At 41.5% G+C, this 16,947-nt stretch overlaps 1 protein-coding gene across 2 annotated transcripts in view; it reads right to left on the bottom strand.

Annotated features, from left to right (window-relative positions):
• CDH22 (cadherin 22) overlaps positions 1-16,947 on the bottom strand; it is a 464,550-nt gene that overhangs the window by 39,978 nt on the left and 407,625 nt on the right. Inside the window, exons 7-10 of one of the 2 annotated variants that reach the window (XM_063960456.1) lie at positions 6,912-7,165; positions 2,824-2,957; positions 2,379-2,500; positions 989-1,106 (exon numbers count right to left, since the gene is read on the bottom strand). In XM_063960456.1, coding sequence (XP_063816526.1) covers positions 989-1,106; positions 2,379-2,500; positions 2,824-2,957; positions 6,912-7,165 — 628 coding nt within the window. The remainder of the gene's footprint in view (positions 1-988; positions 1,107-2,378; positions 2,501-2,823; positions 2,958-6,911; positions 7,166-16,947) is intronic. The other variant, XM_063960457.1, reaches the window with a different exon arrangement.

Below are 16,947 nucleotides of genomic sequence, written 5' to 3'. Positions count from 1 at the left end.
ACTAGTTATTGGGACAAAACGTACAGTTGTGCTATATAGTACAGACTAGTGCACCATTTCATTGGAATGTGCCCAGTGAATTTAAACTAAAACTAACAAAACAACAATGTAAAGACTTTTCCAAATTACAAAACTACAAATGGACATCCATTGTGCATTCATGCAAGTTACTTACTATTACGAGTCTATGAAAAATCTCTCATTAGTTGCTTTAAATTATGTTTTTATTGTATTTCTGATTGTGTATTTTATTTATATAAAATGCGAAAATATATAAATATATAAAGTGCGATATAAATAATTGCTGTTAATAAATATTGATTATATTAGTCCATAGTTACATTCATCATTACATTCTGCCTTTGGCAATAATAAACTGCTGGCAACTCCTACACACTTTGAGGTTTGACAGGTTGAGGGGGCTTTTTTCTTTATACAAAGCTCTGTCTTTTTGTTCTCTTTTAATTGGCCCTAGGTACTCCAATTCATTATACTGGTTCGAATAACCGTTCCTGGGGTCTCATATTAATTGTCCCAGCCCACAAAGTCCTGTTTAGTTAAGAAGAGCTAGGATAGGTAGGCTTTAGGAGCAGCAAACACCCCTCCCCCCCCCCCCCTGCCTGCAAAGGCACATAGGCACTAGCCCTGTACTAATCAGCCTTTTATAAAACATAAACAAATAAATTACTATTTTTATTTTACACAGTACACTGGGCTGAGGAATTGTTTTGCATCATTAATCATGTAGGATGAGACCTGATCTGCACCAACTTTCATATAGATTTCGAATATCTGTTGACAGTGGTTAATAGATGAATACAACACTGTAGGATCAGATGACAAATGTATGTGCTCATATGATATCACATGACAAGTGAAAGCAATCAATTGGTTTGTGGGTTTTCATGGGATGGCACATGAAAGCCATGCATGGTATGACTAGTTGAAGCTGAGGTATGTTATAACAGGTGATCAGCAAATGTCTCACCCTTCACATTGAGCAGAGTAAAGTGATGCTCCGCGCTGGGATCAGGTGCAAGTCTGAAGTAGAATCGATGACCCCCCATTGGCTCATCTCGATCCACCACACTGATAGTCTGAATCAGCTGCAGTAGAAGGAGCACACATTATTTGACCAATGGTAGGCTACGTTGTAAAGCTCTCAACACTTGTTGATGTCTTATAAACACAAGGCAAGAAAACTTATCTTACAACATACGGTATATGCAAGGAACAACAGTTCACCTTTATTCTTTACTGAAAGCTTGCAATACATATTCTGGAAGCCACTACAATCATCTAGATCCTTATCATTTCACGCCTTGATTACTGTAACATACTCCTTTCTGGCTCATAACACTCTTCACCTTTTCCAATCCATCATCAACTACAGTGCCTTCCCCCTTTTCACCTCTTGCTGCCCCGACTCTTCTGCCCCATCTGTCAATCGCTCCACTTGTTTCCTATATTATACCCAATCAAATGTAACTTTTGAATACAATTTTACCCCTTAAACTGGGCATATACTATACAATTATCTGGCAGATTATCTGACAGATGTGGCTAGTTGGAATCAAAATCTGGTAATGGATGAGAGCAAATGACAATCAAAAAATTTGCTCCCAAATACTGCCGTTCAGACAAATTGGTTAAATCACGACTGAAACCAATTTGCATGAACAACCATTTTTGTCCATTTTTCATTGTTTGGGAGCAAATACTCAATTCTCATTTGCTCCCATACATTACCAGATTTTCTTTCCAACTGGCCAGATCTGATAGATAATGTGCCAGATAATTGTATAATGTATGCCCAGCTTTACTCACCTCTGCAGAATCTGCCGTTTTCCATTTAGATTGTAAGTTGTTTTTATGGCATTATGTAATTTGCAGTTTGTAATTATGAATTTGTGTTAATTTGTATACCTATCTGTATCTGTCTAAGATGTTCACCTGGTCCCCATGTAATCCTATATGGTCTATGCCTATGTGTGGCACTATAGAAACCTGATGGCACCATATAAATAAAACAAAAATAATCAAACTAAATTTGCATTCATGGCACAATACATCAGAGAGATTATAGCTTGGATATAGCTTTATAGGCCCCCCAAAATCTTCTCTAAAATAATTACAGAAGCTTGTCATTGAAAGTTGGCTTGCACTTAGTTGTGTAAAGAGGTGAGTTATTTAGTTCTAAAGTGCTTAACTATTACTGTAACTACAGTATGTATTCAAATAATCTTTACAAAATCACAGAAGTAAGGATTTGAAAAGATAGAAGAAATGCTAAACTATTGTTTTCCAGGTAAACATGCATATAAGTGTTTATAGATTCCTGGGTTAGCCGGGAATGTGGGTGGTATATGGAGAATTACCTGTCCAGGCAGAGCATCCTCACATACTGAAGATTCATGGGGTGTAGCAAGCTCAGGGGGATTATCATTTACATCCAGGATTCGTATCCGCAGTGAGAGGACAGAAATCTTTTGAGGATCATCTGTAGGGAAAATATTTAATATGGCAATGATGACTGATTTTCTGTAACATATTTTTTATTATGTTTAAGTGTCGGGGAAGGGAAGTCCGAGTATATGTTGGCGGCATTAGGCCAGGGCAGGGAAAAGTGATGTCACACCCCTCGTACCTCCCCTCCGGACCTCCGGGAAGTTATCTTAAAAACTGGGTAAATATGGACACAGACAAGTATATATATTGGTCTTGGGCACAGGAGAATAACAGGTATAAAAATAATGGATGTAGAGAATGTTGGTGGTTGATTGCATCAATACTGTAAACACTGCTACATTGAAGATACATAACCTGCTTCCTTTGCCTGTACAATCAAACTGTGCCACCCAGACGTCTCACGGTCTAGGGATTTGGTTAGCCTGAGTTCGCCAGACTCTTCATCAATTTCAAAAATGCCATCATCAGATGTTTTGTCCAATGTGTATCTAGATGAAAAAGAGTTTTGGATTTAAGACTTGAGTTGTACACTACAGTATGGTGCTAATGATAGGGACAAAATCATATAAAACAAAAGTCCATTCCAAGAGACACATTCACTACCCATTCGTCCGTTATAAACCCCTTATCCAGGAAGAGAAAAAGCTGTTAATTATTGCTAGAAGATAAAATAAATTATTCAGTGTTAATTCTGACATTCCAATGCAGCCATGTTTTCAGGCTGCCTAAGCCTATTGGCACATAAGTGCCTATATTATGGGGGACAGCAGAAGCATATTTATAATAGAGATGAGCGGGTTCGGTTTTATTCGGATTTACTCGGTTGTCAAAATGGCATCTTATTGGCTCACGGATGTCACGTGTTTTGGATAGCCAATAGGAAAAATCCAGAAAATACAGAACTGGCGTTAATTCTAGCGTTAAATCCGAACCTGCTCATCTCTAATTTACTACCACAAAATCAGAGATCTGTGTTTATAACCACAGCGCGTTAACACAAAATTATAGACAAATAAAAATCACCATAACGTCCCTTAATGAAGGTTCCTGTAATGGAGTCCTCAAAGCGAATGTTCTGATTGAATTTCTCCAGAGTATAGTAACATGTAAGGGAATAAAAATAAAGACCAATGTGTAGTAGATTTCTTTTATGTATCCACAGTTCTTAGTGTATTTTTTATATGATCAAGAGGTGGCTTAGGAGCGTACCCCACTCACACTTTGATTAAGAAGCTATAAGCCCATTAAGGTTTCTTTGCCCAATGCCGTGGCCTTGCCCACTTGAACTACGCCCGGTGTGATGTTTTAGGATGGAAATATATATATAAATCAAAAGTGTGAGTGGGGTACGCTCCTAAGCCACCTCTTGATCATATAAAAAATACACTAAGAACTGTGGATACATAAAAGGAATCTACTACACATTGGTCTTTATTTTTTATTCCCTTACATGTTACTATACTCTGGAGAAATTCCATCAGAACATTCGCTTTGAGGACTCCATTACAGGAACCTTCATTAAGGGACGTTATGGTGATTTTTATTTGTCTATAATTTTGTGTTAAAGCGCTGTGGTTATAAACACAGATCTCTGATTTTGTGGTAGTATATGTTGTTTTGGAGATGTGGTGACATCTCATGAGGTCTGCTATACCATAGCTGCTGAGCGCCTGTTCTGGAACACACCCTAACCATATTGTTTTTCATCTCTAATTTATAATGATGCATGCAGCAACGGTGCATCTATAATGGTGCATGGTATGTGGGGTGTACACTGACTGCACAAGCTGCACTCATATAATTATTTTATATATTATACTCACCTCTCCCACATTGGGGCTGCATAAATCCCTGCAATAGAGGAAGGGGTCCATGGGGGAGACTGTACACGGACCCTACTATTACACAACTCAATCATATGTGAAAAGGTCCTGCATCGATAAGTTTGTAGATGTAAGATACCAACTATTTGTTACATAGGAGGGATGTCCCCAGGGGTGTATCTTCCTATTGGCCAGGATGGCACTCGCCAGGGGCGCCAGGCAAGGAGGGGGCGCCGCCTGGCTGTGCCACCCGCGGCCAAAGGATAGAAAAGCAGTACTGTCAGACTGTACCTGGTGAGAGTCTGTTACTACTACTACAGTAACAGACTCTCACCAGGTACACAGCAATTGTTAGATATTGTTAAGATAATAAAAAAGTGGTAGTGTTTGGGAGAAGGGACTGTAGTACCTGGAAAACTACACGATTTTCATGTATGTTAGATGTAAGTAAGTAGAAAGTAAATAAAAACTTTAACTTGTTGAGTGTTATCAAGAAAATACATATCTTACCTATTTCAAGGCCATGTTCAAGGAAATGTATATCAGTTAATTGTATAATTGATCATTTTATCTTGGAAGTGATGGTACCCTGATGTTTTTTCTAACAGGAAGCCCTTCTTCCATCCAACTAATGGTGTTTGGTTAATGGCTGGGTCAATTTGAGGCTCATCTCACAGCATCTCATTAGCATTTCATTCAGGATGCAGTCAAGATGACGATGTTTGGCATCCTGGCGGTCGGAAAGCTGACGCCAGCATCCCGAAACTGCTCAGAATGCTGATGCTAGCATCCCAACATAGATAGCGATGCAGAATGCCAAAATCGGGATCGAGTTGGTGCCCAAGTCTTCAGTGGCAATCCGCATGGGAGGGTTAAGGTTAGGCTGCCAGGGCAGGAGGGCTAGGGATAGGCTGCAGGGAGGGAGATTAGGAAGGGTGGGTTAGGTTTAGGCACCACTGAAGAGGCTTTTGGGAGGGGCGGGTTAAGGTCAGGCTGTGGGAAAGGTGGGTTAGGGGGGAGGGATGGTGTAACGTGAATACGAGACACTACTGTGCGGTGTAATGTGAATGAGGGACACTACTGTGCGGTGTAATGTGAATGAGGGACACTACTGTGTGGCATAATTTGAATTGTAAGTACTATTGTGTCCACGTCCTTCCCCACAAGACCATGCCCATTTTCCAATACTCACACCTTATTCCAAATGTGTGTAGGGAGGGCGTCAGCTCCCTACTTTGCCAGGGGCGCTCGGACCCCTAGATACACCCCTGGATGTCCCTATGTAGTATTTCAAAGTTGGTGGTGCTGCTCTGAGGTTAGGGCAATAACTGATTTAACAGATGGTGTATGGCAAGAGAGCAAAAAGAAAAAAGTAAACCTCCATTTGGGGGTACACTTGTATATACAGTATATAGTTAAAAAAAATTGTTATTAGGTATGCATTAAAATTCTATTTCATTAATTTGGGAGTCCAAATCTCCCTGACAAGTTGAAGGTTGATCCTGAAAAATTCAACATTCAATAATCTCCTATATGTCGAAACAAAAACAACAACAACAACGTATCACTCATATGCTGTATTTGCATTACGTGGAAGTATAGTTGGCATGAGATTTTAATGACAACTGGGCTAAGAGATAACAGGAGAACAAGTGGTAATGCTTTGTAGTAAAGAAGGTAATAATATCATCTACCACAAGTGAAAGATGGCACATATAGTTTTATAAAGAATGTGTTTACCACGGCAAAATAATCAATTTGATATTCAGTATATCTTTATGTTACTGTATCTAACCAAAGCCATGGGTTATAAAACAGGAGAGCAATCTCTGTTCCGAAAAAATATCCTGTACCAGTATGTATATGTAATGGATAGATCATGCATTGTTCATAATGCATATAATTAATTCACTGTGTAGCTTGGACACACTGAACCACATATAGAACAACACAACTCTTGGCAACAATTGTTTCCTTCCAAACGGTATCTGTATATAACAGGTTACACAGATCATGCAGTGTTCGTAGTATACATAACCAATTCACTGTGTGATTTGAAGGTACAGAGCCACATATAGTATAATATAGCATTAAGCAGGTTAGATGAAATCCCCTTTACATAATGTCTATCGTTAATTGGACGGTTAATCACATATATATAGTATACTAAGCAATAAAGATCAGCTTTGTCCTCACCCTTTCAAATACTTGAGTCTTAACAATGTTTACATCTGTATTTGAGCATGCCAACAAATGACTACTTTCTACTGAGGGAGGGGGCACAAGTGATTCTTTGCCCCGGGTGACCAAAAGCCTAACTTCACCCCTGGGAAGGTGCTTATTGGTTATTTTATGGAAAAGGCAGGACTTCTTGGTTGTGTTTCTGGGGAAACTCAGAGGTAAGGAGGGCAGATACATTAAGCCCGTGTTTTTCACTGATCCCATGCCATGTTAGTCACTTATTTGCTTAGTGTATATTTATTTACTGACAACTGTTAGAGTATCAATGTCAATCATTTCCCTACGTATAAGCTAGAAACTAATACTTATTCAATTCTCCTGCTACATTTTATTCATATATACGTTCACAACAACAACCGTCCACGCAGAGCATCATACCTGACTGAATTGTTGGCTTTATCTGGGTCAGTGGCTGTTATTACCCCGATCACAGAACCAATGTGTGCATCCTCTGACACTTCTATTACCCCACTGAGGGGGTGAAATTTGGGAGGTTCATCCACATCCAGCACTGACACTTTCACAATTGCCTGGTCCCGAAACATGCCCAGATCAGAGAAGCGAGGATCTAAAAAGCGGTTTTGAGCTTCTAGAACCAGTGAGTGTTCTGTCTGAGACTCAAAATCCAGAGGCTGTAAGACAGAGGGAGACAGCAACAACATACAAGGAAATAATTAATTGTAATATGACAATTGTTAATACGGATTACTTACAAATACACTATCTAGTATCTAAATGTCAATGTCATTATTTGAACTGGCTGATAAATGAAGGCTCTGAATATTTCTGCGAACATTGAATGTGAGAATATATTTATTGATGGAATTTACTGTCAATTATGTCAGGGTTAGAGAATGTAGGCTTATGGTTAAGTTAAAAACTGTAATTGTGAATATGTTAATGCAGCTGTTGTACTGCTGGGATATTTGGAAGCGGTCAGACTAGTGTTAGCGCTGGCAGAATTCAGGCACAGAGTCTACAGGACCCCCCATGTATTGACTGAGTATCGCCACAAGAGGGGATGGACTTTAGCGCCAAGAGCCTGCAGGTTGTAGCCCTCTAACTGCCCTCCAAAAGGTGACTATGTTGGAGTTCAGACATGGTACAGTATCGGCAGGTAGGAGAATGGTCAAACAGGCTCACAGGCACAAACAAGCCAACAGTTAGGGTCGCTAGTGCACGTTCACAACAGAAGATAAGCCAAGGTCGGGGTCACAGGCAAAGGTTAACAATGGTAGATGGGCCAGGGTCAGTACACAGAAAAATATAGAAGTTAGTAGAAACTGAAATGCTGGAACACAGAAACAGACCTGATACTCTGGCACCAGTCTGCTCAGAGGGAACTTAACATAAGCAGGTCAGTTTGTGTGCCAAGCTTATGCCCTATATATATATATATATATATATATATATATATATATTTTGTTGGCAGAACCTGCCCTCCCAAAGAAGGAGCAGCAACATGTTGTCCACACAGTAGAAAGGAGGAAGGATGCCGGGGCCCGTCACTGCTGAAAGTGGTGCACTGCAGGGGGGGCAGATATAACATGTGCAGAGAGAGTTAGATTTGGGTGTGGTGTGTTCAAACTGAAATCTAAATTGCAGTGTAAAAATAAAGCAGCCAGTATTTACCCTACACAGAAACAATATAGCCCACCCAAATCTAACTCTCTCTGCACATGTTATATCTGCCCCCCCCCCCTGCAGTGCACATGGTTTTGCCCATAAACTAACAAATTTGTTGCTGCGATGAGATCTTATTTACCACCTGAAACTGCATGCTCTGAGCCTGATTCTGATTTGAACACTGCAAAGTCCGTGTGTGCAGAAAACAAATGGCTAACCATGGTTTTGACATGCAAGATAGGATATGGTTTCCGCTATCTGGTCTGTCAGAATAGAAAAAAATTTATTATTATTATTGTATATTATTTATTAGTGAGACAACAGTCATTTATTTGTTAGAATGGCACATATAGTTTATTGATTAAGAAGCCAATATTAATACAGGTTGAGTCTCCCTTATCCAAAATGCTTGGGACCAGAGGTATTTTGGATATGGGATTTTTCCGTATTTTGGAATAATTGCATACTATAATGAGATATCATGGCGATGGGACCTAAGTCTAAGCACAGAATGCATTTATGTTACATATACACTTTATACACACAGCCTGAAGGTCATTTTAGCCAATATTTTTTATAACTTTGTGCATTAAACAAAGTGTGTCTACATTCACACAATTCAGTTATGTTTCATATACACCTTATACACACAGCCTGAAGGTAATTTAATACAATATTTTTAATAACTGTGTGTATTAAACAAAGTTTGTGTACATTGAGCCATCAAAAAACAAAGGTTTCACTATCTCACTCTCACTCAAAAAAGTCCGTATTTCGGAATATTCCGTATTTCGGAATATTTGGATATGGGATACTCAACCCGTATGCTATTTTATTACAGGGCAAAATTAATTTAATTTAATATGGGGGCCACATTCATTTATTATTTAATTACAGGGCAATATTAATATATTTATTAAAGGGGCAATAGTAATTTACACGCAGAGAACATATTGGGCCAGATTCAATTGTTGCGCTCTCCCCTGCTGGGACTAATGGGCGTCTATTGGAGCTAATCAACTGTTGCTCTGATCAGACACCCATTAGCATTTTCTGTGGCTGACAAAGCAGCTAAACTTTTCTAAAGGTCCCGTTTGGCTGTCAAAAGTGTGGGTTTGGGGGTCCAAACTACAGACTTTAAACACATTTTTTCTTGCACCTCCAGAGAAAAAATGTTCCTGCTGTGGCTAATGGGTGTCTGATTGGAGCAACAACTGAAGAGCTTCAATAGACGCCCATTACTATAGACGGCGAGCAGGGGGAGCGCGCAACATTTTAATTGGTCCAATTGAGAGCAGATGCAAGAAGCAGGGATGAATGCCTACCAAAAAGTTGTGTGGTTAAATCCATGGTTCTATTTACTGTGTGACTCTTTCAGTGAAAGATTAATAGTGACTACAGATCTTGATTAATATTAAATCTATCAGACTATTTCTGTAACTGGAGAAGAACATTATGGATGGGTGTAATAGATCATGCTGCAAAGTATGAATTTAGGAAACCAAAACATCAATTAATTCTATTATTCTTCAGAGTAGGTCTAGGTACTATTTTGAATATAGTTATAGTCTGTGTGGTTTGGGGTAATAAATAATGTTCAGGGAAAAAATAGGGGTGGTCAATAAGGTACACAGAAAACTCTTCAGATTAGAAGCTAAATATAACAGCACAGATGGGTTTAGTTAGGATAGCCCCTCCACCATTTTACAATAACTTTGTACATTATTGACTGGATTTCTTAAAGAAATCCCCTGGCTGCTATCAAACGTCAATACTCTCAAAGATATATGGTAGAGCTATGGGTGATTTTTCAGATTAACTGCTACTGACTAATTACTCCGAGGAGACTTTATATAAGTAAAGTGCATTTACCCAGGTCAGTTAATCTATATATTTATTTATGCAGCTGTTTGTAGAAAGAATTTTAGTATGTAAATAATTTTCCTTATGACAATTCATTGCTTTATTGTTAATTGATGGTGTTTTTATTGATGCAGTGTTTCAATGACAATTTGTGTCAGAGGACGAGGAACATAACTTGTCCCTGTCTTTCCTTTCTCTATGTGAATTTTGGAGTAATTAATTTTCCTGTTTTCCAGCTAGAACCCAATATATTTACATTTGTGGTATTGCTTTAGTTGTAGCTGCAGAGTACAGAATCCCACAATAACTTTCTACATTTAGGGGGTCTATTCAGACCTGATTGCCGTTGTGCGAATTCACAAGCTGGGCGATTATCGATCGACTGCACATGTATATGGATCGTAGTATGCATGCGCGAGGCCTGAGAAAAAATCCAGCAACTTTTTTTATCGCTAGGCATACGCAAGTTGATTGACAGGAAGCCGGCATTTAGGGGTGGTAACTGGCCGTTTTCTGGGAGTGTCAGGAAAAACGCAGGCTTGGCCAAGCGATTTGAGGGTGGGTGTGTGACGTCAGCTCCGGCCCCGATCAGCCTGATTCTATCGTACTATAGGAGTAGGTACTGGACTATGCACAGACTGGAAAAATAATCTGATGGTGAGTGAGTTGCGAACGGATTTGCAGCTGACCAGCAAACGCAGAGATTTTCGCAAGGCGTACGCAGACTTGCATAGGGCTGGCTTTCACTCTGTCTGGGCGGCGGCTATCTGATAGTAGACCTCTGCAAACTTGCAGAGGAGCGATCAGGTCTGAATTACCCCCTCAGTTTCTATAAATACCGCATGGAGAGTAATCTGGTCTCTTTAGATCTGAGTGATGCAGCTTATATAGATATGGTTAAAGTTATGGAAATACAGATTGAGTATCCCATATCCAAATATTCCTAAATACAGATTTTTTTGAGCGAGACTGAGATAGTGAAACCTTTGTTTTCTGATGGCTCAATGTATACAAACTTTGTTTAATACACAAAGTTATTAAAACTATTGTATTTAATGACCTTCAGGCTGTGTATATAAGGTGTATATGAAACATAAATGCATTCTGTGCTTAGACTTGGGTCCCACCACTATGATATCTCATTATGGTATGCAATTATTCCAAAATACGGAATAATCCGATATCCAAAACACTTCTGGTCCCAAACATTTTGGATATGGGATACTCAACCTGTAATATGCTTAGACCGGTTCTCAAACTTTTTTGAATCACGGCACCTAGAGTATCAGAATTTTTAGGCCAAAAGTTTCTTATTGAGAAATGTAAAAATAAATATTATATGGAGTACATTATTTTTATATATCATCCTTAGGTACAGTTATGTGGTGAGGGACAAGATTTGTTTATGTCCACATATGTTATGATTGGCAGCCACCAGCGCTGGTTTTGCCTGTTACATTGACCATAAATAATTTGAATTGGTCCTGGATCACCAACCCAAGGCACCCCTGCAAGTGTCCTGAGGCACACAGTTTGAGAACCACTGGCTTAGACCATATTAATCATTACAGTGAAAGATTATTTATAAAATTATTATTATTATTTTTTTAAGGGAAAATTACTTTATGGGCTGGATTTAATTTGCCTTGGTAATTAAGTGTGGGCTATGCGGTAGCCGGGGGCTAATCAATTGCAGCCTGTGGCAGCTTGCTATAAGCCCATAGGCTGCACTTAACACGGATTTCTGTCCGAGTCTGAGGGAGGCTTGAACAGAAATCTGCGGTAAGAAAGGCTTTATGACCTCATCGCTGTTGCCGTGAATGCGTTAACCCATAACTCTGGGCATTTATCCCGGAATCTATGGGTTATCATGCATTAGCCACTGATTTACCACACAAGGAAAAGGGCTTATAATTGACTAGCTCCTGGCGTAAAAGTCAAAGGCTAATAGGACTTTACATGGTAATTACCACGGTTAATTGAATCCAGTCTTTTGGGCAAGAAATATACAGTATAGGTGATCCAAAACAATAAGGGTAAATGCAAAAAAATGGTCTCTGGGAGTTGGCTCACTGAGGCATTAGAACTTCAAAACCAGGTGAATAGACTAACAGGGACATGTACTAAGCAGTGATAAAAGTGGAGAAGTGAGCCAATGGAGAAGTTGCCCATTGCAACCAATCAGCATTGACGTAACATTTCTAATACTATAAAAATACAGAGAGCAGCTGATTGGTTCCATGGGCAACTTCTCCACTGGCTCACTTCTCCACTTTTAACACTGCTTAGTACATGTCTCCTAATCCTGGTATTGGGAGTTAGACGGAACCAGTGGCCTTACAGAGAAAAGTAGCAAGTAACACGCAGATTAGATAAAGATGTCAGAGACAACAGTCTCCTATATCAGGAGGACAGCAAGTAGACAACCTATTAAGAATTAAAACAAAGTATACAGTGCAGAGGGAGTTAAACAGTGAGCAAGGCCAGGCTAGAAGGAAGTACTTCATATCTGGTAATGGAAGCAGAGATTAGGGATTACAGCTACCATGGAGGAGCCAAGAATCTTTAACTGCTTTCTAACATAACTCCCATCAGGGCCGAAACTAGGATTTTTGTCACCCGGGCTAAGACACCCATAGAGCGGGAATACAACCTGTAGCGAGCACAGCGAGCCACCGAGCCCACAGCGTGGCGTTGCGCTCACCACTTTGCCATCATTCTGGCGGCTGGGATCCCGGTGTCGGTATGCTGACCACTGGAATCCCGTGCGCCGGTAACGTAACCCCAACCCATATATATATAGCTGCTGTAATGCTTCTTTTCAAGACATTTCGCTGGACTTAGCTAGACATTTGGGCTACAGATGAAGTAAAAAAGCAAATAATACCCCATACATTGGTACATACGTAAATCCACACACTTATACACATACATACTGTCACACATCTAAACACATACATGCACGCATACATTCACTCACTCACATACATACATACATATAGTCACACATCTGTACTGGGCAGGCACTCGATATATCGGCTGTCAAGATCCCGACAGCAGCTATTTATTCTCCACGACACCCCAAGAAGGAGAATAAATAGCGTGGCACGCATAGCGCACCACTGTGCCCACAGCGCGGCGAGTGCAGCAAGCCCGCTAGGGGCTCTTTTGCGCTCGACCAGCTGCCGTCATTCCAGCCAATCGTAGTACACCCCTGTATTGTATAAATACATAGTTACACATATATACATACAGTTACACACCAGCACACATATATAGTCACACACCTATTCACATACAGTCACACACATGCACACATATACAGTAGTCACACACACGTAAAGTGTAGAGATGAGGGGGTTCGGGTCTCAGAGAACCAAACCATACCGAACTTCACGCTCTGAACCCGGTTCCGAGCCCAGCTCGGGTTTTCCCGCCTGACTCGGAAACCCGAACGAGGCAAAACATCATTATCCCGCTGTCGGATTCTCGCGGGATTTGGATTCCATATAAGGAGCCGTGCGTCGCGGCCATTTTCACTCCAGTCTCGGAGAGTGTAGTGAGAGGACGTGTCTCCATCCTCAGTGTCTGTGTGGGGGCGGGAAAGTGGGGTGGCGAGTCTTGTGCTGTGTTGTGCTGCTCAGTCCAGTCCAGTGTAGTCAGTGTATTGTGCTGCATCAGTCCAGCCAGTCACAGTGTTGGTGTCCTCTGCTGCTATATGTCCCCAGTGCTGCTGGCTGCTGTATAAGTCCCTTGCATTTTTACTGTGTTGTCTTGCATCAGACCAGGGGTAGTGTCTAGCGCAGCATCAGTCCAGTGACCAGTCACAGTGGTGGTGTCCTCTGCTGCCATATATCCAGTGTAGCTGTATAAGTCCCTTTTAGTGGTGCTGTGTTGTCCTGCATTAGACCAGGGGTAGTGTCTTGTGCGGCATCAGTCCAGTGACCAGTCACATTGGTGGTGTCCTCTGCTGCCATATATCCAGTGTAGCTGTATAAGTCCCTTTCAGTGGTGCTGTGTTGTCCTGCATTAGACCAGGGGAAGTGTCCTGGCCATCAGTCATTCCAGTGACCAGGCAGTCACAGTGGTATAAGCTGCTGCAATATGTCCACTGCTACAGTATTATAATAATAATAATAATAATAATAATAATAACAACAACAACAACAAGTCCCTCACAGTATTTCTGTGTTGTGTTGCATCAGACCAGTGGTAGTGGTAGTGTCCTGGCCATCAGTCATTACAGTGACCAGACAGTCACAGTGGTATACGCTGATGCTATATTTCCACTGCTGACTTATAATAATAACAACAACAACAACATAAGTCTCTCACAGTGTTGCTGTGTTGTGCTGCATCAGACCAGTGGTAGTGTCCTGGCCATCAGTCATTCCAGTGACCAGGCAGTCACAGTGGTATACGCTGCTGCTATATGTCCACTGCTGACGTATAATAATAATAATAATAATAATAATAATAATAATAATAAGTCCCTCAGTGTTGCTGTGTTGTCCTGCATTCCTGTGCCACATGCTGTGTTATATAACTCCAGAAAAATAATGGACAACAAAAATTTGGAGGATAAAATAGTAAAAGATCAAGAACCACTTCCTCCTAGTGCTGAAGCTGCTGCGACTAGCCATGACATAGACGATGAAATGCCATCGTCATCTGCCAAGGCCGATGCCCAATGTGATAGTAGAGGGCATGTAAAATCCAAAAAGCCAAAGTTCAGTAAAAAGACCCAAAAAAAGAAATTGAAATGGTCTGAGGAAAAACGTAAACTTGCCAATATGCCATTTACGACACGGAGTGGCAAGGAACGGCTGAGGCCCTGGCCTATGTCCATGACTAGTGGTTCAGCTTCACATGACGATGGAAGCCCTCATCTTCCCGCTACAAAAATTAAAAGAGTTAAGCTAGAAAGAGCACAGAAAAGAACTGTGCATTCTGAGATGGTATCAGAAATCCCCAAGGAGAGTCCAAATGTGTTGGTGATTGCGATGCCTGACCTTCCCAACACTGGACGGGAAGAGGTGTCTCCTTCCACCATTTGCATGCCCCCTGCAAGTGCTGGAAGGAGCACCCACAGTCCAGTTCCTGATATTGAAATTGAAGATGTCACTGTTGAAGTACACCAGGATGAGGATATGGGTGTTGCTGAGGATGAAGTTGACGAGGAGGATTCTGATGGTGATGTGGTTTGTTTAAGTCAGGCACTGGGGGAGACACCTGTTGTCCGTGGGATGAAGAAGCCCATTGTGATGCCTGGGCAAACTACCAAAAAAGCCACCTCTTCGGTGTGGAATTATTTCTCCACAAATCCGGACAAAAGGTGTCAAGCCATCTGTTGCCTCTGTCAATCTGTAAGGATGTTAACCATCTAGGAACATCCTCCCTTATACGTCACCTGCTGCGCATTAATCAGAAGTCAGTGTCAAGTTGTGAAACTTTGGGTAAGAGTGTAAGCAGTCCACTGACACCTAAATCCCTTCTACCTCTTGTACCCAAGCTCCTGCAAGCCACACCACCAACTCCCTCAACGTCAACTTCCTCCTCAGTCAGGAACGTCAGTACTACTGCAGACCATGTCACTGTCAAGACTGAGGAGTCCTCTCCTAACTGGGATTCCTCCGGAGGATCCTTGAGTGGTACACCTGCTGTTGCTGCCACTGCTGTTGTTGCTGATGGGAGTCGATAGTCATCCCAGAGGGGAAGTCGGAAGACCACTTGTGCTACTTCCAGTAAGCAATTGACTGTCCAACAGTCCTTTGTGAGGAAGATGAAATATGACAGCAGTCATCCTGTTGCAAAGCGGATAACTGAGGCCTTGACACTTATGTTGGTGTTAGACGTGCGTCCGGTATCCGCCATTAGTTCAGTGGGACTTTGAGAATTAATGGAGATAGTGTGTCCCCGGTATCAAATACCATCTAGGTTCCACTTCTCTAGGCAGGCGATACCGAGAATGTACAAAGACGTCTGAAAAAGAGTCACCAGTCTCCTACAAAATGCGGCTGTATTCAGTGTCCACTTAACCACGGACATGTGGACAAGTGGAACAGGGCAGACTAAGGTCTATATGACTGTGACAGCCCACTGGGTAGATGTATTGCCTCCTGCAGCAAGAACAGCAGCGGCGGCACCAGTAGCAGCATCTCGCAAACGCCAACTCGTTCCTAGGCAGGCTACGCTATGTATCACAGCTTTCCATAAGAGACACACAGCTGACAACCTCTTACGTAAACTGAGGGACATCATCGCAGAATGGCTTACCCAAATTGGACTCTCCTGGGGATTTGTGATATCAGACAACGCCAACAATATTGTGCGTGCATTACATCTGGGCAAGTTCCAGCACGTCCCATGTTTTGCACATACAATTAATTTGGTGGTGCAGAATTTTTTGAAAAATGACAGGGGCGTACAGGAGATGCCGTCGGTGGCCCGAAAAATTGTGTCCATTTTCGACATTCTGCCACCGCGTGCCGAAGACTGGAGCGACAGTAAACACTCCTGAACATGCCCTGCCATCAACTGAAGCAAGAGGTGGTAACAAGGTGGAATTCAACACTCTATATGCTTCAGAGGATGGAGGAGCAGCAAAAGGCCATTAAAGCCTATACATCCACCTACGATATAGGCAAAGAAGGGGGAATGCATCTGACTCAAGCGCACTGGAGAATGATTTCTGTCTTGTGCAAAGTTCTCCAACCCTTCAAACTTGCCACACGTGAAGTCAGTTCAGACACTGCCAGCTTGAGTCAGGTCATTCCCCTCATCAGACTTTTGCAGAAGCAGCTGGATAAATTGAAGGAGGAGCTAAGATGGAGCGATTCCGCAAAGTATGTGGGACTTGTGGATGGAGCGCTTCATTCACTTTGCCAGGACTCAAGGGTGGTCAATCTGTTGAAATCAGAGCACT

The sequence above is a fragment of the Pseudophryne corroboree genome, chromosome 3 (assembly GCF_028390025.1).
Source record: "Pseudophryne corroboree isolate aPseCor3 chromosome 3, aPseCor3.hap2, whole genome shotgun sequence".
Lineage (NCBI taxonomy): Eukaryota > Metazoa > Chordata > Amphibia > Anura > Myobatrachidae > Pseudophryne > Pseudophryne corroboree.
This window is presented reverse-complemented; position numbering and strand designations above follow the sequence as displayed.